The following is a 27,559-nucleotide window of genomic DNA, read 5'->3' as shown; positions in this document are numbered from 1 at the left end:
GTCTCACAACTATGAGAGTTAAGCCAACAGAATGTTGAAGCAGAACAGTGGAAGAGACCAGGGTCCTTGATGATGCTGAACCCAATTTTTGAATTACTCTGCCTTCTGAATTCTTTTTTTGTTTTATCTTTTATATTGTGAATACTATACACTTATGGAAAAGTATATAAAAACTGTACAGCTGAGTGATTTATTACAATTCAAACCTCTGTAACCACAACAAAGATCAAGAAGTAGAACACTGATTGCTAGTATTTCTAATGCTCTCCCTCTTCCTCAGGCAACACTCTCCTTATGTTACTCACTTCTTTTCTTTCTGGTTTTGCAACCTAAGCAAATCTAAGTGTGTATGCCTTAAATAGTATAGTCTTACCTGTTTGTTTTTTTAATTTTTAAATTTATATTCTTGGGATAAATTAGTATGTATTCTTTTGTGCCTAGCTTTTTTACAAAATGTTTTAATGATATTCATCCTATATAGTGTGTACTCCTAGTTTATTTTCATTGCTATATAGTGTCACATTATACCACAATTTGTTTCTTCAGTCATTGAGCATTTGGTTTGTTTCTAGGTTTCAATTATTAGGAATAAGGCTGCTCTGAACAGTCTCACACACATCTCTCGGAGCACTTTTACTCAGGTTTCAGTTGGGTATATGCTTAGGAGGGGAACTGCCAAGTTATCGTATGTGTTTTTCTTTTAATTCTATTTTTATTTTTTATTGTACATTAGATGAAGGTTTACAGAACAAATAGTTTCTCATTAAACAGTTAGTACACATATGGTTTTATGACAATGGTTAACAACCCCACAACTTGTCAACACTGCCCCTTCTCAACCTTGAGTTCCCTATTACCAGCTTTCCTGTCCCCTCCTGCCTTCTAGTCCTTGTCCCTGGACTGTTGTGCCCCATTAGTCTCGTTTTGTTTTATGGGGCTGTCTAACCTTTGGCTGAATGGTGAATCTCAGGAGTGAGTTCATTACTGAGCTAACAGGGTGTCTGGGGGTCATACTCTCCGGGTTTCTCCAGTCTCTGTCAGACCAGTAAGTCTGGTCTTTTTTGGTGAGTTAGAATTTTGTTCTACATTTTTATCCAGCTCTGTCTGGGACCCTCTGTTGTGATCCCTGTCAGAGCAGTCAATGGTGGTAGCCGGGCACCATCTAGTTGTCCTGGATTCAGTCTGGTGGTGGCCGTGGTAGTTGTGGTACATTCGTCCTTTGGACTTATCTTTTCCTTGTAACTTGTTTTCTTCATTCTCCCTTGCTCCCCAAGGGGTGAGACCAGTGGAGTATCTTAGATGGCTGCTCACAAGCTTTTAAGACCCTAGACGCTACTCACCAAGGTAGAATGTAGAACATTTTCTTTATAAACGGTGTTATGCCAATTGAGCTAGATGTTCCCGGAGACCGTGGTCCTCACAGCCGTCAGCCCAGCAGTTTGGTCCCTCAGGGAGTTTGGATGTGTCTATGGATCTTCCATGATCTTTCCTTGTACAAGTTGTGCTGGCTTCCCCAGTATTGTGTACTGTCTTACTCTTCACCAAAGTTACCACTTACCTATTGTCTATTTGGTATTCCCCCTACCCCTCCCATCCCTTGTAACCAACAAATACTGTTACTTTTTGTGTGTAAACTTTTACATGAGTTTTTACAGTGGAGGTGTCATACAATGTTTGTCCTTTTGTGATTGACTTATTTCACTCAGCATAATGTCCTCCAGTTTTATCCATGTTATGAGATGCTTCAAAGATTCATCATTGTTCTTTATCGTTGCATAATACTCCGTTGTGTGTATGTACCAGTTTGTTTATCCATTCGTCTGTTGATGGGCATCAGGGTTGTTTCCATCTTTTTGCTATTGTGAACAATGCTGCAGTGAACATGGGTGCATATGTCTATTCGTGTGATGGCTCTTATTTCTCTAGGCTATATTCCTAGGAGTGGGATTGCTGGATCGTATGGTATTTCTATTTCTAGCTTTCTAAGGAAGCGCCATCTCATTTTCCAAAATGATTGTATCATTTTCTCTTCCCACCAGCAGTGCATAAGAATTCCGATCTCCCTGCAGCCTCTCTAACATTGGTTATTTCCAGTTGTTTTGATTCGTGCCAGTAATGCTGGGATGAAATGGTATCTCATTGTGGTTTTAATTTGTGTTTTTCTAGTGGCTAGTGATTGGAAGTGTTTACTCATGTATCTGTTGGCTGCTTGAATGTCTCCTTTGGTGAAGTGTCTGTTCATTTTCTTTGTCCATTATTTAATAGGATCATTTGTCTTTTTGTTGTAGAGGTGTTGGATTTTCTTGTAATTTATAGAGATTAGACCTTTGTCTGATTTGTAATGTCCAAAAATTTTTCCCCAGTCTTCAGGTTCTCTTTTTACTCTTTTGGTGAAGTCTTTTGATGAGCATAAGTGTTTAATTTTTAGAAGATCCCAGTTATCAAGCTTATCTTCTGGAGTTTGTTTGTTGTTGGTTATGGTTTGTATCCTGTTAATGCCATGTATTAGGGCCTCTAGTGTTGATCCTATTTTTTCTTCGTGAACTTTATAGTTTTTGGCTTTATATTTGGGTCTTTGATCCATTTTGAATTAGTTTTTGTATATGGTGTGAGGTGTGGGTCCTGTTCCACTTTTTTGCAGATGGACATCCAGTTTCACCAGCAATATTTGTTAAAAAGATTGTCTGTTCCCAATTTGATGGGCTTTGGGCCCTTGTTGAAGATCAGGTGACCGTAGGTGGATGGATTTACATCTGGGTTCTCGATTCTGTTCCATTGGTCAGTGCATCTGTCGTTGTACTAGTACAAGGCTGTTTTGACTACCATAGCTGTATAGCAGGTTCTGAGGTCAGGTAGTGTGAGTCCTCCTATTTTATTCTTCTTCTTCAATGGTGCTTTACTTATCTGGGGCTTTTTCCCTTTCCATATAATGTTAATAAGTAGTTCTTCCATCTCTTTAAAGAATGTTTTTGGTATGTGGATCAGGTTTGCATTGTATTTGTAGATTGCTTTGAGTAGAATTGTCATTTTCACAATGTTGAGTCTACCTATCCATGAGCATGGTGTATTTTCCATTTATGTAAATCCCTTTGGGTTTTTTTGCAGTAGTGTTTTGTACTTTTCTTTGTATAGGTCTTTTACATCCCTGGTTAGATTTATTCCTAAGTATTTTATTTTTTTAGGGGCTGTTGTAAATGGTATTGTTTTCCTGATTTCTTTTTCATCTTTCTGTTTATTGGTGTATAGTAATCCGGCTGATTTTTGTGTGTATCTTGTATCCTGCTACTCTGCTGAATCTTTCTGTTAGTTCCAGTAGTTTTCTCATGGAGTCTTTAGGGTTTTCTATATATAGTATATCATCCACAAACAGGGACAGTTTAACTTCTTCATTACCAATTTGGATGCCCTTTATTTCTTTTGCTTGCCTTATTGCTCTAGCTGGGACTTCCAGCACAGTGTTAAGTAGGAGTGGTGATAAAGGGCATCCTTGTCTTGTTCCGGTTATCAGGGAGAATGTTTTCAGCCTCTCTCCGTTAAGAATGATGTTGGCCGTTGGTTTTGCATAGATACCCTTTATTATGTTGAGAAATTTCCTTTCTATACCAATTTTATTGAGAGTTTTTATGAGGAATGGGTGTTGGACTTTGTTGAATGCCTTTTCTGCATCAGTTGAGATGATCATTTCATTCTTTTCTTTCCTTTTATTTATGTGGTAGATTACGTTGACTGATTTTCTTATGTTGAACCGTCCTTGCATAACTGGTATGAATCCTGCTTGGTTGTGGTGTGTTATTTTTTTGATATGATGCTGAATTCTATTGGCAAGAATTTTGTTGAGAATTTTTGCATCTATATTCATGAGAGATATTGGTCAGTAATTTTCTTTTTTCATGGTGTCTTTGCCTGGTTTGGTATCAGGGTTATGGTGGCTTCATAGAATGAATTTGGAAGTGTTGCTTCCTTTTCTGTGTTCTGAAATAGTTTGAGTAGTACTGGTATAAGCTCTTCTGTGAATGTTTTGCAGAATTCTCCAGTGAAGCCATCTGGGCCAGGGCTTTTTTTGTTGGCAATTTTTTTTTATTACCTTTTCAATCTCTTCTCTTGTTATGGGTCTGTTCAGATTTACAGCATCACTTGGTTGTTTTTTTGGTAGGTAGTGTGTTTCTAGAAATTTATCCATTTCCTCTAGGTTTTCAAATTTGTTGCAGTATAGTTTTTCACAATAGTCTGGTATGATCCTTTTTATTTCAGTTGGGTTTCTTGTAATGCCCCCTGTTTCATTTCTTAGTTTGGTTATTTGTGTCCTCTCCTGTTTTTCTTTTGTCAGGCTGGCCAGTGGTTTGTCTATTTTGTTGACTCTTTCAAAGAACTAAGTTTTGGTTTTGTTGATTCTTTCTATTGTTTTTCTGTTCTCTATTTCATGTATTTCTGTTCTGATTTTTATCATTTCCTTTATTTATCTTTATTACCTTTATTATTTCTTCTAGTGACTGTGGACATTTTTGCTGTTCTCCTTCTATTTGTTCGAGTTCTGTAGTTAATGTTTTGTTTTTTTTACCTTTCTTCTTTTTTGATGTGTACATCTATTGCTTTAAATTGTTCTCTGAGGACTGCCGTTGCTGTGTCCCAAAGGTTTTGGTATGATGTGTTTTCATTCTCGTTTGATTCTAGGGCTTCTTTGATTCTATTTCTGATTTCTTCTTTTCTCCAGTGGTTTGCAAGCAGGGTGGTATTCAGTTTCCATGTAATTGAGTTTTTTTTTCTTGCTCTTTCTATTGTTAATTTCTATCTTGATGGTGTTGTCGTCAGAGAAGTTACTTTGTATTATCTCAGCGTTTTGGATCTTGTTGAGGTTTGCTCTGTGGCCTAAGATGTGGCCTCTTCTGGAGAACATTCCGTGTACATTGGAAAAGAATATGTATTTTGCAGCTTTTGGGTGGAGTGTTCTGTATATGTCTATGATTTCAAGTTGGCTGATTGTGCCCTTTAGGTCTTCTGTATCTTTGTTGACTTTATAGATGTTCTGTGCTTTACCGAGAGTGGTGTGTTGAAATCTCCTACTGTTATTGTGGAACTCTCAATTTCTCTTTTCAGTGCTGTTGATAGAGTTTGTTTATGTATTTTGGAGCCCTGTTGTTGGGTGCATAGATGTTTATTATGGTTATATCTTCATGATGAATCATCCCCTTAATCCTTATACAGTGTCCTTCTTTGTCTTTTATGGTGGATTTTGTTTTAAAGTCTGTTTTACCTGAGATTAGTATTGCCACTCCTGCTGTTTTTTGGTGGCTGTTTGTTTGATATATTTTTTTTCCATCCTTTGCTTTTTAATTAATTTACGTCCCTTTGTTTCTAAGATATGTCTCTTGTAGACAGCATATTGACGGATCCTTTTTTTAGTCCATTGTGTCACTCTCCATCTCTTTATAGGTGCATTTAGGCCATTTACATTTAGTGGAATTATTGATAGGTGTGAGTTTATTGCTGTCATTTTGTAGTGCTTTTTTTTGTTGTGCTGATGTTGTCTTTGTTCTTCTTACTCTCCTGTGCTGAATTCGTTTCGTTTGTGGATTTCTTTTTCATTTCTTGTGTTTTTGTAGGTTTTGTTTTTACTGAGACTTTATGTTTTTCTTCTTTATTTTGATGAGTCGATTTGTTAACTTTCTCTGTGGTTACCTTGAAGTTTACTCCTATCTTCCTGGGTTTGAACCAGTCTTTTGTTACTTGTTATAGCCTTGCCTTCCTCTCCATTCGGAGGTTCTATTCTTACACCATTTATTTCCTCTTTTATTGTTCTGATATTGTTGTCATTTACAGATTAGTCTCTCTGGTTCCCTGTTGTAATTCTTTTGGTTTGGGTAGTCCTTGAGAGTTCATTTCCTAGGTTGCTGTCAGGTTGGTGCAATCCTGTGTCCTAGGTTCAGCCCGTGGTCTGATGTTTGTTCTCAGATCCACGGACTCCCTTTAGTAATTCTTGTAAGTTTGGTTTGGTTTTTACATATTCCCTTAATTTCTGTTTATCTAGAAATGTCCTAATTTCACCATCACATTTGAATGAGAGTTTTACAGAACATATTTATTCTTGGCTGGCAGTTTTTTTCTCTCAAGGTTTTATATATGTCATCCCAGTGCCTTCTTGCCTGCATTGTTTCTGCCGAATAATCTGAGCTTAGTCTTATTGTTTCTCCTATGTATGTGACGTTTGGTTTTTCTTGAGCTGCTCTCAGGATTCTTTGTCCTCGGTTTTGGCGAGTGTGATTATGATATGACTTGGTGATTTTCTTTTGGGGTCTATCGTATATGGGGTTTGTTGAGCTTCTTGGATGGTCTGCTTTTCATCTTTCATGATATTGGGGAAGTTTTCTGTTAGCAGTTCTTCAGTGATCCTCTCTGTGTTTTCTGTTTTCTCCTCCTGTTCTGAAACTCCTAGTATTAGCAGATTTTTGCTTTTGATTGTGTCCCACATCATTTTCACGGTTTCTGCATTTTTCTTTGTTCTTTTTTCTGATTTTTCTCAAACAGAGTTGTATCCAAGTGTTTGTCTTCAATTTCGCTGATCCCTTTGTTGCAGCCCTTGTCCTCAGCTGTTCTGTGACACTGTCCATTTCTGAATTCTTGTTGTTTATCTTTTGGATTTCTAATTTTTGTTTTTGTATGATTTCTAGTTGCAAATTTATTTTGACATTTTGTTCTTGTATTATTTTTCTGAATTCTTCCTTTTATTTGTCTGTATTTTCCATGAATTTGTCTAATTTTTCCTCATTTTTGTTTGCTTCTTGCTTCAACTCTTAGATAGCTCTGAATATTAGAGACTTTAGTTCCCTCTCAGTTCTATTGCCTTTTCGTCTACTGGAAAGTCATCTGGTGTTTTATTTTGGATGTCTACTTGAACCATCCTATCCTGTTTTTTTATATGTTTTGATGTTGGCTGCTGTCTTTGGGACATTCAGTAGCATTTTCCTCGTTTATTGATTGTAGATTTGTTTTGTCCTGCTTTTTTGTTTTATTTTGTTATGTCTGAGGAGGTGGGCTCTGTTCTTTGTTGTTTGCTCTTCTGTGGGCAGGATACTTCCCTTCAATGGGCAGGGTCAGTCACTCAAGTGTGGTACAGCAGAGCAGGTCCAGCTGAAGGAGAGTTGCTGGGGTGGGTTGTTTGTGGCTCGTACTAGTGCCGACGCAGTGGGCTGGGAATCGATGCAGAGCAGGTTCCGGTAGGCCTGCTTTAGTCTGTGATATTTAGCCCACAGTGCAGGTAGGCATGAAGGATGGGGAAGATTGTGGTGCGTGGAGCTAAGATGAATATGAGATAGAGGACAGAGAGAAGAGTGGAAAAGGAGCCAAAAACATACAAGCAAACAAACAAGAATGCTAAGGGAGATTTCTGTTGGAGTGGAGAGAAGAGACTGAGAAATGAAGAAAAACAAAAAGAGAAAAAGGGTAAAAGAAAAAAAATGAAAAAATAAAAATCAAAGCCCATAGGGATCCCACTGGTGCAGCTGCAAGTACTGAGGGAGTTGCTTCCAGGCCGTGAAGTACCGCCTGCCCAGAAGGGGTAGAAGTGTCACAGTGTGCCAGGTATTCAGAAGACAGAAAGAGATGGTCAGTATAGTGTGATGAGAAACTGAGAAATGAAGAAAAACAAAAAGGGAAAAAGGAGGAAAAAAACCCAAAGAAAACAAAAACAAAACGAAGGAAAAAGAAATGCCCACAGGAATCCCACTGCGCATCTGCACAGAGTAAGGGAGTAGCTCCGAAGCTCTGCAGTACTGCATGGCTATAAGGGACTCCCAAGCCGAGAAAAGAATAAGAAAACAAACAAAGAAATCAAAACAAACAAACAAAAAACAACACTGGGGATCCCACCAGCATGGCAGCACGGTCCAAGAAGCAGTTTCACAGTCGAGTGGCATTTCACAGCCTTTCCAGAAGAAGCAAAGATGGCACATGGAGCCAGGTGTTTGTGAGAAAAGAAGGGGAGGTGGTGAGAGGCATGGAAGAAATTAAAAGAAGTGGAAAAAAGCAACACTAGCAACAAACAAATGACACTCAGGGAGCCAGCCAGTGTGGGCAGGTGCAATCCAAGCGGCACAAGGGTGAAGCTGGTGCTCTCTGGCCAAGAGATTGCGGATATGGGAAGCAGAGGAGGCCGAGTGGGGGTGAAGAGGGGTAGTGGGTGGGAAAGTGTGTATCACTGTTACTGGTTGTTCTGTCTCCTGCTGGAAGCTCTGTGAAGCTGCTTTCCCATACCCTCTGTTTGCCAATTTCCAATAGGAGTCCAAGATGGTGGTTCCATGTTGCATTAGCTGATGGGGACCTCTGCGTGTATTTCTCCTCAGTCTCTGTTGTCTGTCAGTTTCTTATTCCATTTGGTGCTTGGCTGAGTTCTTTATCGCTTCAGTTGATGCTTAGGGTTTCAGGATTGACGATTGTCTCTTTTTGACTTAGTTTCTTAGATCTTTACTGTGGAGGGATGGCGTGGTACTTCTGTCTATAGCTCCATGTTGCATGGAAGTCTAAAGAGTATTCTTCAGTAATAAAAAAAAATGAGATCTGTTTTCTTAAGACCTAGCATGTGATCATTATTTATAAATGTTCTGCATATGCTTATAGAAAATGTATTATCTGTATTTACTGGCTAGAGTTTTATATATATATCTCAGTTTGAGCAGTTTGTTTTGTTGTCCAAGTTGTCTATGTTCTTACTGATTATTTTTTGGCAGCTGTTAGTTACCAAGAATAGCAGTTAACTTCTCCCACTGTGATTGTGAATTTGGGTATGTTTTCTTGTAGTTCTGACTGCTGCCTTGTGTATTTAGGGACCATAGTAAGTGTATATAAATTTATATGTACAGATTTTTCTAAAATTACACCATCTTCCTGCTGTATTTAACTTTTGTTATTATGAATGTTTCTTTTCATCTCTGGTAATTTTTTTGTTACCTTAAAATTTACTTTATTTGATGTGCATATTGTTCTTCCTTTTATCTTTTGGTTAATGTTTGCAGTACCTTTTCTCTTTAGTTTTCTTTCAACTTTTCTTTGCCTTTATGTTTTCAGTGTGTCTTGTAAAAAAACAAATAGTTGGGTTCTGTTTTTCTTTTAATATTTGTCTTTTATTTTGGACATTTAGTGCATATATATTAATTTAATTACTATATGGTTCTCTAAATCTACTGTACTATTGTTTCTAGTGTCCTACTTGTTTTTTTAGTCAGAAGTTTTTTTATTGTGTTTTGAATGAAAGTTTACATTTCAAGTTAGTTTCTCATACAAAAATTTATATACACACTGCTATGTGACCGTAGTTGCTCTCCACATACTGTGACAGCACACTCCTCCTTTCTGCCCCGGATTTCCCATGTCCATTCAAGCAACTCCTGTCCCTTTCTGCCTTCTCACCTCACCTCCGGATAGGAGCTGTACACTTATACTCATGTATCTACTTGAGCTAAGAAGCGCACTTTTCATGAGTATCATTTTATGTCTTATAGTCCAGTCTAATATTTGAAGAGTTGGCTTTGGGAATGGTTTTAATTTTGGGCTAACAGAGAGTCCAGGGGCCATGTCTTCTGGGGTCCTTCCAGTCTCAGTTAGACCATTAAATCTGGTCTTTTTACTAGGATTTGAGTTCTGCATCCCACTTTTCTCCTGCTCCGTCAGGGACTCTGTTGTGTTCCCTGTCAGGGCGGTCATTGGTGGTAGCCGGGCACCATCTAGTTCTTCTGGCCTCAGGCTGATGTAGTCTCTAGTTTATGTGGCCCTTTCTGTCTCGTGGGCTAATATTTTCCTTGTGTCTTTGGTGTTCTTCATTCTCCTTTCTTTCAGGTGTGTCAGCACTAATTGATGCATCTTAGATGGCCGTTCACTAGCTTTTAACACTTTACACACCACTCACCAAAGTGGGATGCAGAACATTTTCTTAATAAACTCTGTTTCGCTAATTGATTATCTTATTGTTTTATGCTTCTTGTTCTCTCTCTTCTTGTTTTCTTTTAGACCGGTGGTTCTCACTGGGAGGTGATTTTGCTCTCCAGGATATATTTGGTAATATTTGGGGACATTTAGGTTGTCATACCTGTGGGGGAGGGGTGTTATTGATATCTAATAAATAGAAGCTAGGAATGTTGCTAAACATCCTACAATGCACAGGACAGCCCTGCACAACAGAGAATTATCTGTTCTAAAATTTCATTGCCCGGTTGAGAAACCCTGTTTTAGAGTGTTTGAATAATTTTTTTTTCCATTCTTTCATTGTTCTTTAATATTTATCCTAGAGCAGCATTTGGCAAGTTTTATCGTAAAGAGTCAGATAGTAAACATTTTAGGCTTTTCAGGCCAGGTATAATTTCTGTTACATCCTTTTCCTCTTCTTTTTTTTTTTTTTTTTAACAACTCTTATAAATGTAAAAATTATTCTCAGCTTGGAGGCTGGATATAAAAGGCTGCAGGCCACATTTGGCACACAGGATGTGGTTTTCCAACTCTTCCTCGAGCTTACAGTATACATCCTTGGCTTATCAAAATGTAATTCTGTTGTCGTTGTTAGATGCCCTCCAGCTGGTTCCTACTCATGGTGACCCTGTGTACAAGAGAACAAAACACCGCCCAGTCCTGCACTGTCCTCACAGTTGTTGCTATCTTTGATCCTATTTTGCAGACATTGTGCCAGTCCATTTTGCTGAGGGTCTTCCTCTTTTTCGCTGACCTTCTACTTTCCCAACTTTATCAAAATGTATGAGATCACTGGTATATAACTTTAATTCTGTTTTTCTTAAATTATATACCAGTGATCTATATATGTTAAAATCCCACAAGGTATTATCTATACAGTTAGAATTACATGCATATTTATAATTTCCATTTCTCATTTTTTATTTCAGCATTTTTGAGCTCACCTCTGAGATAAGTTTTCCTTGTATATAAAGAAACGTTTTACTGTTACTTTTAGTATACCTATGCTAAGATGAATTCTCTCAGTTTTTGTTTGTATAAAAATGTCTTTATTTTACCATAATTCCTGAAAGATTTTTTTTTGTTGCATATACATATTTTTCTTTCAGCACTTTGAAGCTAGTATCGCATTGTGTTCTGGCTTTTATTGTTAAAATCCATTCTTAGACTTTTTTTTGCTCATTTGGAAGGCAATTTGTTTCTCTTTCTGGCTGATTTTAAGTTTTTCTTTGTTTTTGGATTTAGTTGTCTTAATGTGATATGCTATGTGTAGATTTCTGTTTATTCATGTGCTTGGGGTTTGTAGAACATTTTAAAATCTGAGATTAGTTACCTTTCATTAATGTGGGGGAATTTGTCAACCATTATTTATGTAGCTATTCCTTCTGCCCTATTACTCTCCTTTCCTTTGGGAACTCCAATTGGAATGACATGTTTACTTTAGTCTCTGTATCTGTTTTCTTCTCTTTTCTATTTTCCATCCTTGTTTCTCTTTCTGCTATATCTTGCATATATTCTTTTAAGCTGTCTTCCAACTCATAAATTCCAAGCTGCGTGGTGACACTTTCATTGTTTAGTTTGGACATATTATAAGGAAAGACCTATCTCTAGAAAAGGATGTCATGTTTGGTAAAGCAGACGGTCAGCGAAAACGAGGGAACCCCTCAGTGTAATGGATTGACTTAATAGCCACAACAGTGTCCTCAAACATACCAGCAATCATGAAGGTGGCACAGGACCAGGCAACATTTCGTTCTGTTATACATAAGGTTGCTATGAGTTGGAGTTGAACTGATGGCAACTAAAAACAAGTTATACCCACTCATTGAGGTCTTGATATTGGTTACTGAATTTTTTCATTTTTATAGTTTTAATTGGCTTCTTTTTATGGTATCTAATTCTCTGCCCAGATTTTCAATCTTGTTTTCTGTCCTTTTCATCCCAATAATTATTATTATTTGTTTTAGAATCTGTGTCTGATAACTTTAATTGAGGCCTTTGTGTGTCTGTCTATTGTCTGTTTCTTGTGGCTTTCATTCTTGTTGTCTTATCTTCTCATAAATCTGGTTATTTGTTATTGTGTCACACATTTATTTGTAAATTTTTAAAAACAATTTGAGGCCTAGTTTGATATCTTTTCCCTGAATTACTGTATTTTTATGCAAATAACACGCACCTTCTATATTTGTTTGTGAACCGTGCCTCCCCCCACAAGGTATTTTCATAAGCGTGTGCAGGAGGAGGGCGTGGTTGGCAAACAAATGTAGAAGGTGCGTGTTATTTGGGTAAAAATGGCACACTTTTTCCTAAGAGGCAGTCTTTAAAATCTCTACTCAAAATGAAGAGAGTTTACTAGGACTTCCTTACTCCTTGCTGATCCTATCTTTCTTTCTTTAAATTTGAATGCTATGAGAAGGCACTCAGTCTCCCAGCTAAATGCTCTGGTATTGGCAAATGTCACCAGGAGAAAAGTGGTCCCAAATGACAGTTTCTGCATCAGCATACTCCCCTGATCCCATCTCATTAAATATTTATTGTCTTTCTAGTTTTTAGATGCTGTCTTAGGCTGGGTTCTCTAGAGAATCAAAACCAGTAAAGGATATAAATATATACATATAGAGAGATTTATATCAAGGAAACAGCTTACACGATTGTAGAGGCTAGAATGTCCCAAGTCCGTGGATCAGGTTAGAGGCCTCTAACAAGTCATGTAGCCGCAGAAGCTGATGAGCCTGAGATTAGCAAGTTGGAGAGCAGGGCTCCCGCTCACAGGCTGTGAAGGCTGACGAATTCTAAGATTGGCAGGCAAAACCACAGGGTATCTCCTGATTCACGTAACTGCAGGGGCTGGTGAACCCAGGATCGGCAGGTCAGAGAGCAGGGCTCTGCTCAAAGGCTGTGAAGATTGACCAATCCTAAGTTCGGCAGATAAACTAACAGCACAAGTCCCAAGAACCGGAGATGAGATGACAGGAGACAGCCATAGGATCCAGAGTAAGCAAAAATCAGAATGTCTGCTTATATTCCGATGCAGGCCACAGCCCCAAGGAAACTCCCCTTGACATGATTGACTACTCATAATATATTCAGTCATGGGAGTGATCACATTTAAACACTGAGAATCATGGCTTAGCCAAGTTGACACACAATCCTAACCATCACAGTCCACCCCTTGTCAAGTTGGCACATGTACGCATCTCCTTAAACCATACATAATCTCTGAATAAAGACAATTAGAAAGTCATACTTGCACCTAACGTGTTAGAACTAATGTGTACAATCAAAAACGCACTAGCTCCATTTACGTCTTATATTTTATAAGTGAAAGAAACAAAAATATTTGATAAACACATACAGAGCAGAAATATAATAGTTACAGTCCCCATTTCTGCAACTGGTCACGTGGCCATAACTGGTATTTAGAACTGTCTTTTTCTACCACCCATTCCGTATTCCCTTTGCCCTCAGCAAGCACATTGGCTGGTCATGGTTCTTTGCCTGATGGGGTGACCCAAACCTTCATTCCTGAAGGGTCTGGGTCATTAGTAGTCATGTCCATATTAGGTTGCTGTAATTTTCTATTGACTTTAATCATGGCATGATAGTACTAAGAGACGCCGGGAGGAATCTCCTACATTCCAGACATACTCTTCTTTACCTCCATTATGTAATATCAATCCGATTTCCTCTTGGTAATCAGAATCAGTCACACCAGCCAGTATGGTAACTCCCTTCTTTGCCTGTTGAGCCAGAGGCATAAGGAGCCCAAAGTAGCCAGGTGGCATTCTTAACTTACAGTTCAATGGAATCAGTGATGTGTCTCCAGGTGGGAGCATTCCTCCCTTTGGAACTAAGACCTCTAGGCCTGCAGAGCATAAAGTTGATGGGACAGGAAGCGAAGATCTTGCAAGTGGGTCACTGGGGTAATAGTGTGTTGTGTCACTCCCATTTCCACCCCTTGCTTCCTGGACCCATGAATCCTGGCTATGGGAGAAACAGCACCATATATTGGACATTGGTTTTGAGCATATACAGCCTCTTGGAGAACATTACCCCAACCTTGCAAGGTATTGCCACCTAGCTGGCACTGTAATTGTGTTTTTAGAAGGCCATTGCATCATTCTATCAAGCCAGCTGCTTCAGGATGTTGGGGAACATGGTTAGACCAGTGAATTCCATGAGCATGGGCCCACTGATGCACTTCATTTGTTGTGAAATGAGTCCCTTGATCTGAGGCATTGCTGTGTGGGATACCATGACGGTGGATAAGGCATTCTGTAAGTCTACGGCTGGTAGTTTTGGCAGAAACATTGCGTGCAGGGAAGGCAAATCCATATCCAGATTAAGAGTCTATTCCAGTAAGGACAAAATGCTGCCCTTTCCATGGTGGAAGTGTTCCAATGTAATCAACTTGCTACCAGGTTGCTGGTTGATCACCTCGAGGGATGATGCCATATCAGGGACTCAGTGATGGTCTCTGCTGCTGGCAGATTGGGCACTCAGCAGTGACTGTAGCCAAGTCAGCCTTGGTGAGTGGAAGTCCATGCTGCTGGACCCATGCATAACTTCCATCCCTGACACCATGGCCACTTTGTTCATGAGCCCATTGAACAATGACAGGGGTAGCTGGGGAAGGAGGATGACTGGTCTCCACAGAACGTGTCGTCCTATCCACTTGATTGTTAAAATCATCCTCTGTTGAGGTTGCCCTTTGGTGAGCATTCACATGAGATGCAAGTATCTTCTCTTCTTTGGCCCATTCAGAGAGGTCTGTCCACATACCTCTTCCCCATAAATCCTTGTCTCCAGTTTTGCAATCATGTTCCTTCGAAGTCCCTGACCATCCATTCAAACCATTGGCCACATCCCATGAATCAGTATATAATCACACATCTGGCCGTTTCTTCTTCTAAGCAAAGTGAACAGCCAGGTGCACAGCTCGAAGTTCTGCCCATTGAGAGGATTTCCCTTCACCACTGTCCTTCAGGGAGGTCCCAGAAAGGGGCTGTAGTGCTGCTGCAGTCCACTTTTGAGTAGTGCCTGTGTATCATGCAGAAACATCTGTAAACCAGGCATCAGTTTTCTCCTCTTCAGTCAACTCATCATAAGGAACTCCCCATGAGGCCATAGGTGCAGACTGGGCAATGGAACGTAATGTGACAGGAGTGGAGACCATGGGCATTTGGGCCACTTCCTCATGTAACTTACTTGTGCCTTCAGGTCCTGCTTGGGCCCGATCTCGAATATACCGCTTCCATTTAATGACGGAGTGCTGCTGTGCACATCCAACTTTATGACTCTGTGGGTCAGACAACACCCAGTTCATGATGGGCAGCTCAGGCCGCATGGTGACTTGGTGTCCCAGGGTTAAGCGTTCAGTCTCTACTAAGGCCCAGTAACAAGCCAAAAGTTGTTTCTCAAAAGGAGTGTAGTTATCTACAGAGGATGGCAGAGCTTTGTTCCAAAATCCTAAGGGTCCGCACTGTGATTCACCAATAGGGGCCTGCCAAAGACTCCAAACAGCATCTCTGTCTGCCACTGACACTTCAGGCACCATTGGATCAGCTGCATTATATGGTCCAAGTGGCAGAGCGGCTTGCACAGCAGCCTGAACTTGTTGCAGAGCCTTCTCTTGTTCTGGTCCCCACTCAAAACTAACAGGTTTTTGAGTCACTTGATAAATATGCCAGAGTAGCATACAAAAGGAGGAATATGTTGCCTCCAAAATCCAAAGAGGCCCACTAGGTGTTGTGTCTCTTTTTTAGTTATGGGAGCCGCAAGAGGCACTAACTTATCCTTCATTTTAGAAGGAATGTCTCGACATGCCCCACACCACTGGACCCCTAGAAATTTCACTGAAGTGGAAGATGCCTGAAGTTCTGTGGGATTAATTTGCCACCCTCTAGCATGCAAATGTTTTACCAATAAGTTCAGAGTCATTGACACTTCTCCCTTACTAGGTCCAATCAGTGTAATGTTATCAGTGTAACGGACCAGTGTGACATCTTGTGGAAGGGAAAGGTGATCAAGGTCCCTGCGGACTAAATTACAACATAGGGCTGGAGAGTTGATATAGCCCTGAGGTAGGCAAGTGAAGGTGTGTTGCTGGCCTTGCCAGCTGACGTCAAACTGCTTCTGGTCGTCCTTTGAAACAGGTATAGAGAAAAAGGCATTAGCCAGATCAATAGGTGCATGCCAGCTACTGGGAGATGTATTAATTTGCTCAAGCAGTGAAACTACATCTGGAACAGTGTTGCAATTGGAGTCACCCCCTGGTTAAGTTTTCGATATTCTACTGTCATTCTCCAAGATCCATCTGTGTTTTGCACAGGCCATATAGGCCAGTTGAATGGGGATGTGGTGGGAATCACCACCCCTGCATCCTTCAAATCCTTGATGGTGGCAGTAATCTCTGGAATCCCTCCAGGAATGCGGTATTGCTTTTGGTTTACTATTTTCCTAGGTAGGGGCAGTTCTAATGGCTTTCACTTGGCTTTTCCTACCATAATAGCCATTACTCTATTTTTCAGAGATCCACTGTGGGGGTTCTCCCAGTTGCTGAGTATATCTATTCCAATTATGCATTCTGGAACTGGGGAAGTCACTACAGGATGATTTTGGGACCTACTGGACCTACTGTGAGATGGACATGAGCCGAGACTCCATTAATAACTTGACCTCCATATGCCCCTACTCTGACTGGTGGGCCACAGTGACGTTTTGGGTCTCCTGGAATTAGTGTCAGTTCAGAGCCAGCATCCAGTAATTCCTGAAAAGTTTGTTCATTTCCTTTTCCCCAGTGAACAATCACTCTCGTAAAAGGCCGTAGATCCCTTTGGGGAAGGCTGGGAGAAAGATTAACAGTAAAAATGTTTGGCAACGTATTGGAGTCCTTCCTCATAGGGGACCTGGCCTCCCCTTCATTCAAGGGATTATGGGTCTTTAAACTCACTCAAATCTTTGAATTGAATGAGGGACTGTGACTCTCTCTTCTAATGATTTGAGTTAGACTGCTGTTCACCTGACCTAGAATTCAGTCGTTTGTATAGATCAAGTAAATATTTAGTAGATTTCCTGTCTATTTCACTCCTAGGGACACCATGTCTAAGTAGTCAAAGCCATAAGTCCATATGAGTCAGACTATTCTGATTACTGCTTTGATTCTTCTGTCTATTATTATAACTACACCCTCCTTGTCTTTGTTAATTGAGTGCAGCCACTTGGCCCCTACTACCACAGGGTCCAATCAGCCCCATTGTAGTTAGATGTCTTAATTCAGTTAGGGCAGTTCCCACTGTTAAATCTGACTTACATAAAATAGCAATCACAGCGGTCTTTAAGGATACTGGAGCTCCCTTCACAAATTTGTTCCTCACAGTTGTGGTAAAAGATGTGTCCTCTGGGCACTCCATATGTGGGTCTGTGCATGTGACTTGATAAATCCACTCTATCATGCCAGTTTCCCTAAGCCTTTGGATACCTTCTTCTACAGTATAGCAAGGCAGGTCTGGTACTTCAGCTTGATTTAGTGTTGGCCACCTCGTAAGCCATGCTTTAGCAACTTACCCAAATAAACTATTAGATCCTTTCCGAACTTGTCGAGCTGAAACATTGAATGAACAATCTGTGCTTAGTGGACCCATATCAATTAACTCAGACTGATCCGTCTTTATGTTCCTTGCATCATTATCCTATAGCCTTAATAGCTATTCCCATACATATTCCCCAGGTTTCTGTTTGTATATATTAGAAAAGGCGAGTAGTTCTTTTGGAGTGTAGCATACCTCCTTCTGGGTCACAGTTTGTATTTCACTTTTTGGGGCTTGCTGGGACTTAAGCCTAATTATAGGTCTAGAAGCCAGAATTGAGAATATTCAGCATTGTCTTGTAAAGCATCTGCCTCAGGCAATGTCCCAGGCAATGACTCAGGGAAAGGCTCTTTAGAGGCAGCTGGGCTAGGGCTAATCTCATTAGACGGGAGTAGAGTGGCTAGTGGTTTTTCTGGGCAGGGTGGTATAGTAGACAAACATGAAGTAATCTCTTCAGATGGGACTGGTTTTGCGGCAGGAGTGATTCAGCGGACTTTATGGTCTCAGTGTCCCCAGCTTCCTGATTATCTGCCCTTATGTCCCCATCCCAAGTTTCAGGGTCCTATTTCTTCCCAGTCAGTGCTCTTACTTTAACTTCAGACACCTCTCGAGGTTTGCAAGTGAGCTGGCGTTGTAATTCAGCTACTCTTACCGTAAGACTTGGGATTTGGTTTTTGGCAATTTCAGCTCTGTTACTACAAGAAATAAGGCTTTCTTTCAAAGCACAAGTGGAAACCTTGAGGTCACGTATGCGGCGCTTGAGCTTTGACTCTGACGCCCTGATAGCATCTCTTTAGGACAAACCAGCTTCCTTATACTTCTTATTCTGACAAAGCTGTAGAAAGATATCACACATATGTTCACCCAGAGCCTCGCCTTTCAGCAATAGCTGATCTACTGGTGGTGATATTTTGTGTGTTTGTATCACCACCTTGCTCCATGAACTAGCAGTGCTGTCTTTACTGCTGGAAGCATAGTTGTCAACATCTTTAAGACTACCAGACTTGAGGACCAATTTAGAAAACTCATCGTTACAATTTGTTTCTCTAGAACCACTCCCAGTACCAAATGTCTTAGGCTGAGTTCTCTAGAGAAGCGAAACCAGTAAAGCGTATAAATATATATATAGAGATTTAAATCAAGGAAACAGCTCATGCGATTGTGGAGGCTAGTACGTCCCTAGTCTGTGGATCAGGGTAGAGGCCTCTCCCAAATCTCGCAGCTGCAGAAGCTGGTGAGCCCAAGATCGGCAGGTCGGAGAGCAGGGCTCCCGCTCACAGGCTGTGAAGGCTGACGAATTCCAAGATTGGCAGGCAAGACCACGAGGTTTCTCCTGATTCACGTAACTGCAGGGACTGGCGAACCCAAGATCGGCAGGTCAGAGAGCAGAGCTCTGCTCACAGGCTGTGAAGATCGATGAATCCCAAGTTCGGCAGATAAGCTGACAGCTCAAGTCCCAGGAACCAGAGATGAGACGACAGGAGGCAGGTGCAGGATCCAGGGTGAGCATAAAATGAAAACGTCTGCTTATATTCCAGTGCAGGCCACAGCCCCGAGGAAACTCTGCTTCATGTGATTGGCTACTCATGGTATATTCAGTCATGGGAGTGATCACATTTAAACACTGAGAATCGTGGCCCAGCCAAGTTAGCACACAATCTTAACCATCACAGATGCCTTTGAGCAGAATTTTAAAATATGTATCCTGCTTTTCTAGTTATCCACAGGGAAGCCTTCATCCAAATTTCTTAAACCTCCATTACAGGAAGTAGAAGACTATCTGCATATTTTTTTTCTAATAGAGCGGTAATATGTTTTCCAAAAGTTTAAGACAGTCAAATTAGGGTTTTCTGTTTTCATCTGAAAGCTTCTTTCATATAGTAAATGTAATAAATAGAAGGTCTTTTTCTGTAACCCTGCGTATTGAATGACAGAACCACATTTAAAGGTCAGAGAATTATGTTCGTGAGGCCTTTTTATCTATGACACCATTTTTGAGGACTGCTGTAATTATGTTTTCCAAGATTATCATTGATTGATTATGTATTATTTATGTAAAAACAGGTATAAAATTCATTCTGAGCTTGAAAAGAATTGTACAAAGTCTGTTAGTAATTTTAGGCTGAGATATTCTTAATATCCCTTGTTGAGAAAGTTCTGCAAAAGAGTATTGGCAAATGAAACCCAGGGGGTCATAACTTTGAGTCAGGAAATTCTTTTTAATATCTAAAATAAAATTTGCCTACTACATTTAAGCCTATTCATATTCAGTTATCACAGAATTAGAGAATAGTTAGTGATCATAGTTAATACTGTGGTCTGTTTTCATTAGTGTAGGATTCATAAACCAAGACAAAAGCTGCAAAAGCATGATACATATACGATGTTTGTTCAGGGGGAGTGAGTAGAGCATTTTAGCTAGAGTAGGACGTTTTCGGCAAATGTAGGAGATGAAATTAAACAAAGTAGGTTGGTGCTGATTGTGTAGGGCCTTAAGACTAGATTGTTTTGGGTTTGTTTCATATGTAGGAGCTTTTGAGTTAGAATGAGAAGTCAAAACAAAAATTTTAAATGTTAATCTGGTAGCGCTTTGTGAACTGGACCAAAGAGAAAAGATATTTTAAGCAGGGACAACAAAAAGTTCTTATGATATTCTAGTTATGAGATGATCAGGGCTTGACTTTTTGTGGTAGTAAGAATGGAGAGAATGGGATGGATAAAATAAACATTTTAAAGGAAGAGTGTTTGATGTTTATATATGGGAAGTTAAGAGAGAAAGCAGAGAAGGCTTCAGGGTTGTAAGTGTGGATGAATAGTAAACAATATTGCTATTATACCAGAAGCTCCCCATGCGTCTGTCAGTTTGTCATGCTGTGGTGGCTTGCATGTTGCTGTGATGCTGGAAGCTGTGCCACTGGTATTTCAAATACCAGCAGAGTCGCCCATGGTGAACAGGTTTAAAGGTACAAAAGATGTGTGTCAGAGTTGTATCCTTTCACTTTACTTATTCAATTTGTAGCTGAGCAAATAATCTGAGAAACCAGACTATATGAAGAAGAATGTGGCGTCAGGATTGAAAGAAGACACATTAACAACCTGCGATATGCAGATGACACAACCTTGCTTGCTGAAAGTGAAAGGTACTTGAAATACTTACTGAGGAAGATCAAAGACTTCTGCTTAAGGTATGAATTACGCTTCAACATAAAGAAAACAAAAATCCTCACAACGGGACCAGTAAGCAACATCATGATAAACAGAGAAAAGATTTGAAATTTTCAAGGATTTCATTTTATTTGCATCCACAATCAACGCCCATGGAAGCAGCTGTCAGGAAATCAAAGAACACATTGCATTGGGCAAATCTGCTGCAAAAGACCTCTTTAGTATTAAAAAGCAAAGATGTCACTTTGAGGACTAAGGTGCACCTGACCCAACCCATGATATTTTCAGTGGCCTCATATGCATGTGAAAGCTGGACGATGAATAAGGAAGACCAAAGAATTGATGGCTTAGAATTATGGTGTTGGCGAAGAATATTGACAACACCATGGACTGCCAGAAGAACAAACAAATCTGTCTTGGAAGAAGTATAGCCAGAATGCTCCTTAGAAGTGAGGGTAACAAGACTTCATCTTACATACTTTGGACGTGTTATCAGGAAGGGACCATTCTTTGGAGAAGGACATCATACTTAGTAAAGTAGAGGGTCAGTGAAAAAGAGGAAGACCCTTAACAAGATGAATTGACACAGTAGCTGCAACAATGGGCTCAAACCTAACGATTGTGAAAATGGTGCAGGACCCAGCAGTGTTTTGTTCTATTGTACATAGGGTTGCTGAGTCGGAACGGACTCGAGGGCACCTAACAACAACAACAGCATTAAAATATAATTTGACAGGAAACCAAAGCAGCCTCAATTACAGTTTAAAAGTCTTATGTAATATGAAAGGAGCCCTGGTGGTGCAAATGGTTAAGCACTCGGCTGCTAACTGAAAGTTTGGTGGTTCCAACTCACCCAGTGGGTCTGTGGGAGAAAAGACCTGGTGCTCTGTTCTCATAAAGATTACAGCCTAGAAAACTCTATTGGTCAGTTCTACTCTGTCACATGGGGTTGCTATGAGTTGGAATCGACTCAATAGCACCCAACAACAACGCACAATATGCAGACATCACGCTAATTTATCAGAAATGGTGTATTTCAGGTAAGACTGAGTAATTTAATAGTTGGTTTATATAGGCTAAAGGTCTTTTCTCTGAGCAAGAAAAGGCAATTCATAGTAACTCATGACTAAGGGAGAATGCCATCAGGGAAAAAATATAAAATGGTCTAGAGAAAGATTAATGAAGTTAAATGGGAGAGAACTGTTTTAATTAAAATTCGTGTTCTTAATTTTTTTTTACAATAAGAACACTTTGTCATCATTTTTTACTTCTAGATACAACAAATATTTAGTTAGTTTCATAATACTAGGTCAGTGCTTTGGGGGATAACTGAGGTGATTTAGTTTCCTTCTTAGCATAGTACATAGTACATAGGGGGTGATCAATATTTATATGTCGACTGATTTCACATCTGAATCCGCAGCTTGAGTGCAGTTTGCCTTATGTCAAATGAGAGACCCTTGTAGTATCAATCACTGCTGAGTCTTTGTGAAGACTTTGATTTTCTGCAGCTACTTATCAAGTTTCAAATGGCTTTTCCCTTGCTTTGGGAGTATGGGTGTTGTACCTGGGTGGCCTTGAAGCTTGCCCCAGTAGCTTGAGGAAACATGACTCCATGGTTTGTAAATCAGAGAGTGCTGGAATTGAAAAGCTGGTACTTCTAGTTAGATTTAAAACTTGCAGATGTGACTGTGATGGTCTCTGGAAGCTTTGTGTGTAAAAAAATTTCTTAAACTATGATTCAACTTTATTTTTGCATTTTGTTTTATTAAGAATCTGAAAAATGAGTTTTATTATAGAAATGATAAAGAGTATAAGTGATAAAAATATATAATACTGAAGGAAGTTTATTGATCACTAATGAAGCATATTTCTCTGTGCAGGTATAATTTGGCTTCCTGAGATTCTGTCTTAGCAAGAAGGCAGTGGGAAATCCTCTTGGAAAGAAAACTAAAATTCTGGGGAAGGCAGAATTTATTTTTACATGGTTGTCAGCTTACTTACCAATATGGACACCTTTCCCAACATTCTCCCTCCTGCTGGAGATGGTGGATTGACTAGTTCTCAATCTGAGTTCCAAAAAATGTTAATTGATGAAAGGTTACGATGTGAACATCATAAAACAAATTATCAGACTCTGAAAGCTGAACATACAAGGTAAATTATTTAAATTTAGAAGTTGGGGGCTTGGTAAAAATAATAAAGTTATTAGGACAGTTTTGACTGAATGTTTACTCTGGAAGATAGAGTATAATTTTGTTATTTTGCATTTAAAACTTTTTTAGTAAAATTTTTACTTTAAATTTGCTTAGTATAAAACTGATCCTGATAATTAAGTGGGTATGAATTTTCTGAAATTCTTGTTTTGAAAGTAGCAAGACATATCTGATTAAATGTATCTAGGTGAGCTAAATGTGTTTTTTTTCCCTCAAAATTGCATTAAAAAACTTTAGTGTTAATAATTAAACTCAGTAAAGAAAAGGTATTTGCCAGTTTAATCAAATGTTTATTGGTCTTGTTCTTCTGTAGTGTTGGTTGACTTTACATAAAGTAATGCAATTAAAAGGAAAGGGTACATTTAACATTGGATTCTTTTCTTTTTTAAATCAGGTTGCAGGATGAGTACATAAAGTCACAAAATGAACTCAAGCGACTATTAAATGAAAAGCAAACTCACCAGGAAAAATTTCAGCTGCTGCTTGAAGAGCTAAGAGAGGAATTAGTAGAAAAAACTAAAGACTTAGAGGAAATGAAGCTGCAGGTGAGAAAATATATTTGAGTTAGTATCAAAGTAGTTGGATATTTAGTGGAAGTAAGTTTTGGTAAATTTGATAAATTCTCTCTAAATTCTTAGTGATTATTTTGCTACATCTCCATATCTCTAGGTGGTATAATATAGTCTTCTTTCATATATTCTAGAATGTTAGGTACCATGTCAGGTAGACATGAAACTATTATTTTATGTAAATTGGTATGATATTACCTATTTCAATTTCAGTAATATTTCACTATTTAGAAAAATCAGGAGAAAGGCCAGTTTGATGAAAATTCAGAATTTATATTTTTAAAGAAAAGTTTACTAATTTTCCTGTAAGTATTGTAACTGAAAGTGAGCCCTGGTGGTGCAGTGGTTAAAGCGCGCAGCTGCAAACCAAAAGGTTGGTGGTTTGAACCCACCAGCCGCTCCGCAGGAGAAAGATGTGGCAGTCTGCTTCCATAAAGATTTACAGCCTTGGAAACTCTGCGGGGCAGTTATGCTCTGTCCTGTAGGGTCACTATGAGTTGGAATCAACTTGACGGCAGTGGGTTTGGTTTGGATTGTAACTGAAACTAAGCTAAGAAAGACTGATAATTATTTATTCCAGGCTGGAATATCTGTTATTTTTTGTTAAATTTTTTGAAGATAACTTTTGATTTAATAAATGCTTTTGTTCCATGTTTTGGCATTTATATGTGATGCTTACTTTTTAAAATGTGATAATATAAATTTCAAATACAAATTTCTTTGTATTTATAATAATTTTCCCTCTGACAGTGTCCACAGTTTTAGAATAAGGATACAGTTCTTTGTATAATAACATTTTGGGGGATATACAGGAGGTCAGTACAAAAACTGTAAAAATCTAATATGAAGAGGTTTTTTTTTCCCCTTGGTTCTCTACCATGGAGGACACAAAAAGTCAATCTAATTTTTATTTTTTCTTGCTCTTTGGACATTTCTGAGCTGGTATTCTTTGCATTGAGACTGCTATTGGGGTGCTTAAGGGTATTGGAGCCATCAACAACAACAACCTTTGTCTAAAACTTTCTTGAGAAATATGATCTTGCCCAGGCTCAGGCTTACCCTGTTGTTTTGGAGAGCATTGAAGTTATGTTGGTTTTGACCTCCAGTCTGCCATGTGTGGGGATTCTGAATTGAATTGACTTTGATGCCAGGTTTTTGGCCGAGGTGCCCAAAGGTTAGGATGAATTCTGATACCATAACCAGTAAAACCCAGTTGCTGTTGAGTTGATTCTGACTCATGGAGACCCCATGTACCGTATTTTTATGCAAATAATGTGTACCTTCTATGTTTGTTTGCCAACCACCTCCCCCTGAGAGGTATTTGCATAAGCGCTGCTATGTAAATGTATTTTACATATTGCTGTAAAAAATTTAGCATAGTGTGCTTATGAAAATACCTTGCAGGGTTAGGGAGCAGTTGACAAACAAATGTAGAAGGCACGCATTATTTGCGTAAAATACAGTATGTAAGAGTAGAACTGTGCTCCATAGGATTTTCAATGGCTGATTATTTTCAGAAGTAGATTGCCAGGACTTTCTTCTGAGATGCCTTTCGGTAGACTCAAACTACTAACCTTTCAGTTAGCAGCAAAGCACGTTAATTGTTTGCACCACCCAGGGACTCCTCTGATACCATAAAATGTCTAAGGTTTAGAATACCTTATTCTATACCTTAGACTTTTTTTTATCTTTATCTTTCCTTTTTCACCCACTCCAGATTGCTTTTTTTTTGTCCGTACTGTATACTTTGTTTTTCCTCATATCTGAAATGTGTGTTTTAAGGATATTTTTTGAATTTATGAATGAAGAACTGTACATATTCTCTATTTCTGACTGGCACGTAAGAGTCTTTAAGAATAAATAGGGTGTTCCTAATTCCTATTGGAACCATGTATGTTTTCTTCAGAAATACATTAATACCCATATTTCTTCAGAAATGTGTTTAATTTCCAAATGTCTGGAATATTCCTAGATATCTTATTGTTATTGATATTTAATTTAATTCCATTATGGTCAGAGATTGTATTCTATATGATTTTAATTCTTTTAAATTTATGGAGACTTCTTTTATCACCTAGCATATTGCCTATCTTGAGGAACATACCTAGCACTTGAAAAGAATGTATATTCTGTTGTTGGGTGCGTTGTTGTTGTTGTTAGGTGTCGTCGAGTCTGACTAATGGTGACGCTATGTGCAACAGAACGAAACACTACCCGGTTCTGCAGCATCCTGACAGTCCTAGTTATGCTTGAGCCCATTGTTGCAGCCATTGTGTCAGTCCATCTCCTTGAGGGTCTTCCTCTTTTTCGCTGACCCTCTACTTTACCAAGCATAATGTCCTTCTCTAGGGACTGATCCCTCCTGATAACATGTCCAAAGTATGTGAGATGGAGTCTCGCCATCCTTGCCTCTAAGGAGCTATCTGCTTGTACTTCTTCCAAGACAGATTTGTTCGTTCTTTTGGCAGTCCATGGAACATTCAGTATTCTTCGCCAGCACCACAATTCAAAGCCATCAGTTCTTCTTTAGACTTCCTTATCCATCGTCCAGCTTTTGCGTACATACGAAGTGACTGAAAAAACCATGGCTTGGGTCAGGTGCACCTTAGTCTTCAAGGTGACATCTTTGCTTTTCAACACTTTACTTAAAGAGGTCTTTTGCAGCAGATATGCCCTATGCAATGCGTCTTTTGATTTCTTGACTGCTGCTTCCATGAGTGTTGATTGTGGATCCAACTAAAATGAAATCCTTGACAACTTCAATCTTTTCTCTGTTTATCATGATGTTACTTATTGGTCCCATTGTGAGGATTTTTGTTTTCTTTATGTTGAGGTGTAATCTATATTGAAGGCTGTATTCTTGGATCTTCATCAGTAAGTGCTTCAAGTCCTCTTCATTTTCAGCAAGCAAGGTTATGTCATCTGCATAATGCAGGTTGTTAATGTGTCTTCCTTCAATCCTGATGCCCTATTCTTCATATAGTCCAGCTTCTTGGATTATTTGCTCAGCACACAGATAAAATAGGTATGGTGAAAAGATACAAACCTGACACACACCTTTCCTGACTTTAAACCACGTAGTATCCCCTTGTTCTGTTCGAACGACTGCCTCTTGATCTATGTACAGGTTCTTCATGAGCACAATTAAGTGTTCTAGAATTCCTATTCTTAGCAATGTTATCCATAATTTGTTATTATCCACACAGTCGAATGCCTTTGCGTAGTCAGTAAAACACAGGTAAACATCTTTCTGGTATTCTCTGCTTTCAGCCAGGATCCAGCTGACATCAGCAATGGTATCCCTGGTTCCACGTCCTCTTCTGAATCTGGCTTGAATTTCTGGCCGTTCCCTGTCTATATATTGCTGTAGCTGCTTTTGAATGATCTTCAGCAAAATTTTACTTGTGTGTGATATTATTGATATTTTTCGATAATTTCCACATTCGATTGGATCACCTTTCTTGGGAATAGGCATAAATGTGGACCTCTTCCAGTCATTTAGCCAGGTAGCTGTCTTCCAGATTTCTTGGCATAGATGAATGAGCACTTCCAGTGCTGCATCCATTTGTTGAAAAATCTCAGTTGGTAGTCTGTCAATTCCTGTAGCCTTGTTTTTTACCAATGCCTTTAGTGCAGCTTAGACCTCTTCCTTCAGTACCATTGGTTCCTGATCATATGCTACCTCCTGAAATGGTTGAATGTCGACCAATTCTTTTTGGTGTAGTGACTCTGGGTATTCCTCCCATCTTCTTTTAGTGCTTCCTGCATTGTTTAATGTTTTCCCCATAGAATTCTTCAATATTGCAACTTGAGGCTTGCATTTTTTCCTTAGTTCTTTCAGCTTGAGAAATGCCGAGTGTGTTCTTCTCTTTGGTTTTCTATCTCCAGGCCTTTGCACATGTCATTATAATACTTTGTCTTCTCAAGCTGTCCTTTGAACTCTTCTCTTTAGCTCTTTTAGTTCATCATTCTTCCTTTCACTTTAGCTACTCGACGTTCAAGAGCAACTTTCAGAGTCTCTTCTGACATCCATTTTGGTCTTTTCTTTCTTTCCTGTCTTTTTAATGAC

General features: G+C 39.2%; 1 protein-coding gene across 7 annotated transcripts in view; it reads left to right on the top strand.

The window, feature by feature from the left end:
* CEP83 (centrosomal protein 83) overlaps positions 1-27,559 on the top strand; it is a 151,579-nt gene that overhangs the window by 39,443 nt on the left and 84,577 nt on the right. For 4 of the 7 annotated variants that reach the window (XM_004384208.2, XM_023738581.1, XM_023738577.1 and 1 more), the window contains exons 2-3: positions 22,589-22,862; positions 23,316-23,466. In XM_004384208.2, coding sequence (XP_004384265.1) covers positions 22,690-22,862; positions 23,316-23,466 — 324 coding nt within the window. In that variant the 5' untranslated portion in view covers positions 22,589-22,689. Of the gene's footprint in view, positions 1-10,021; positions 10,045-12,172; positions 12,946-20,694; positions 20,726-22,588; positions 22,863-23,315; positions 23,467-27,559 lie in introns of those variants that run through there. The other 3 variants (XM_023738580.1, XM_023738579.1, XM_023738578.1) reach the window with 3 other exon arrangements.

The sequence above is a fragment of the Trichechus manatus genome, unplaced genomic scaffold, assembly GCF_000243295.1.
Source record: "Trichechus manatus latirostris isolate Lorelei unplaced genomic scaffold, TriManLat1.0 scaffold00119, whole genome shotgun sequence".
In the NCBI taxonomy this organism is placed as follows: domain Eukaryota; kingdom Metazoa; phylum Chordata; class Mammalia; order Sirenia; family Trichechidae; genus Trichechus; species Trichechus manatus.
The sequence above is the reverse complement of the archived record's forward strand: the minus strand, read 5'-3'. Positions and strand labels throughout refer to the sequence as shown.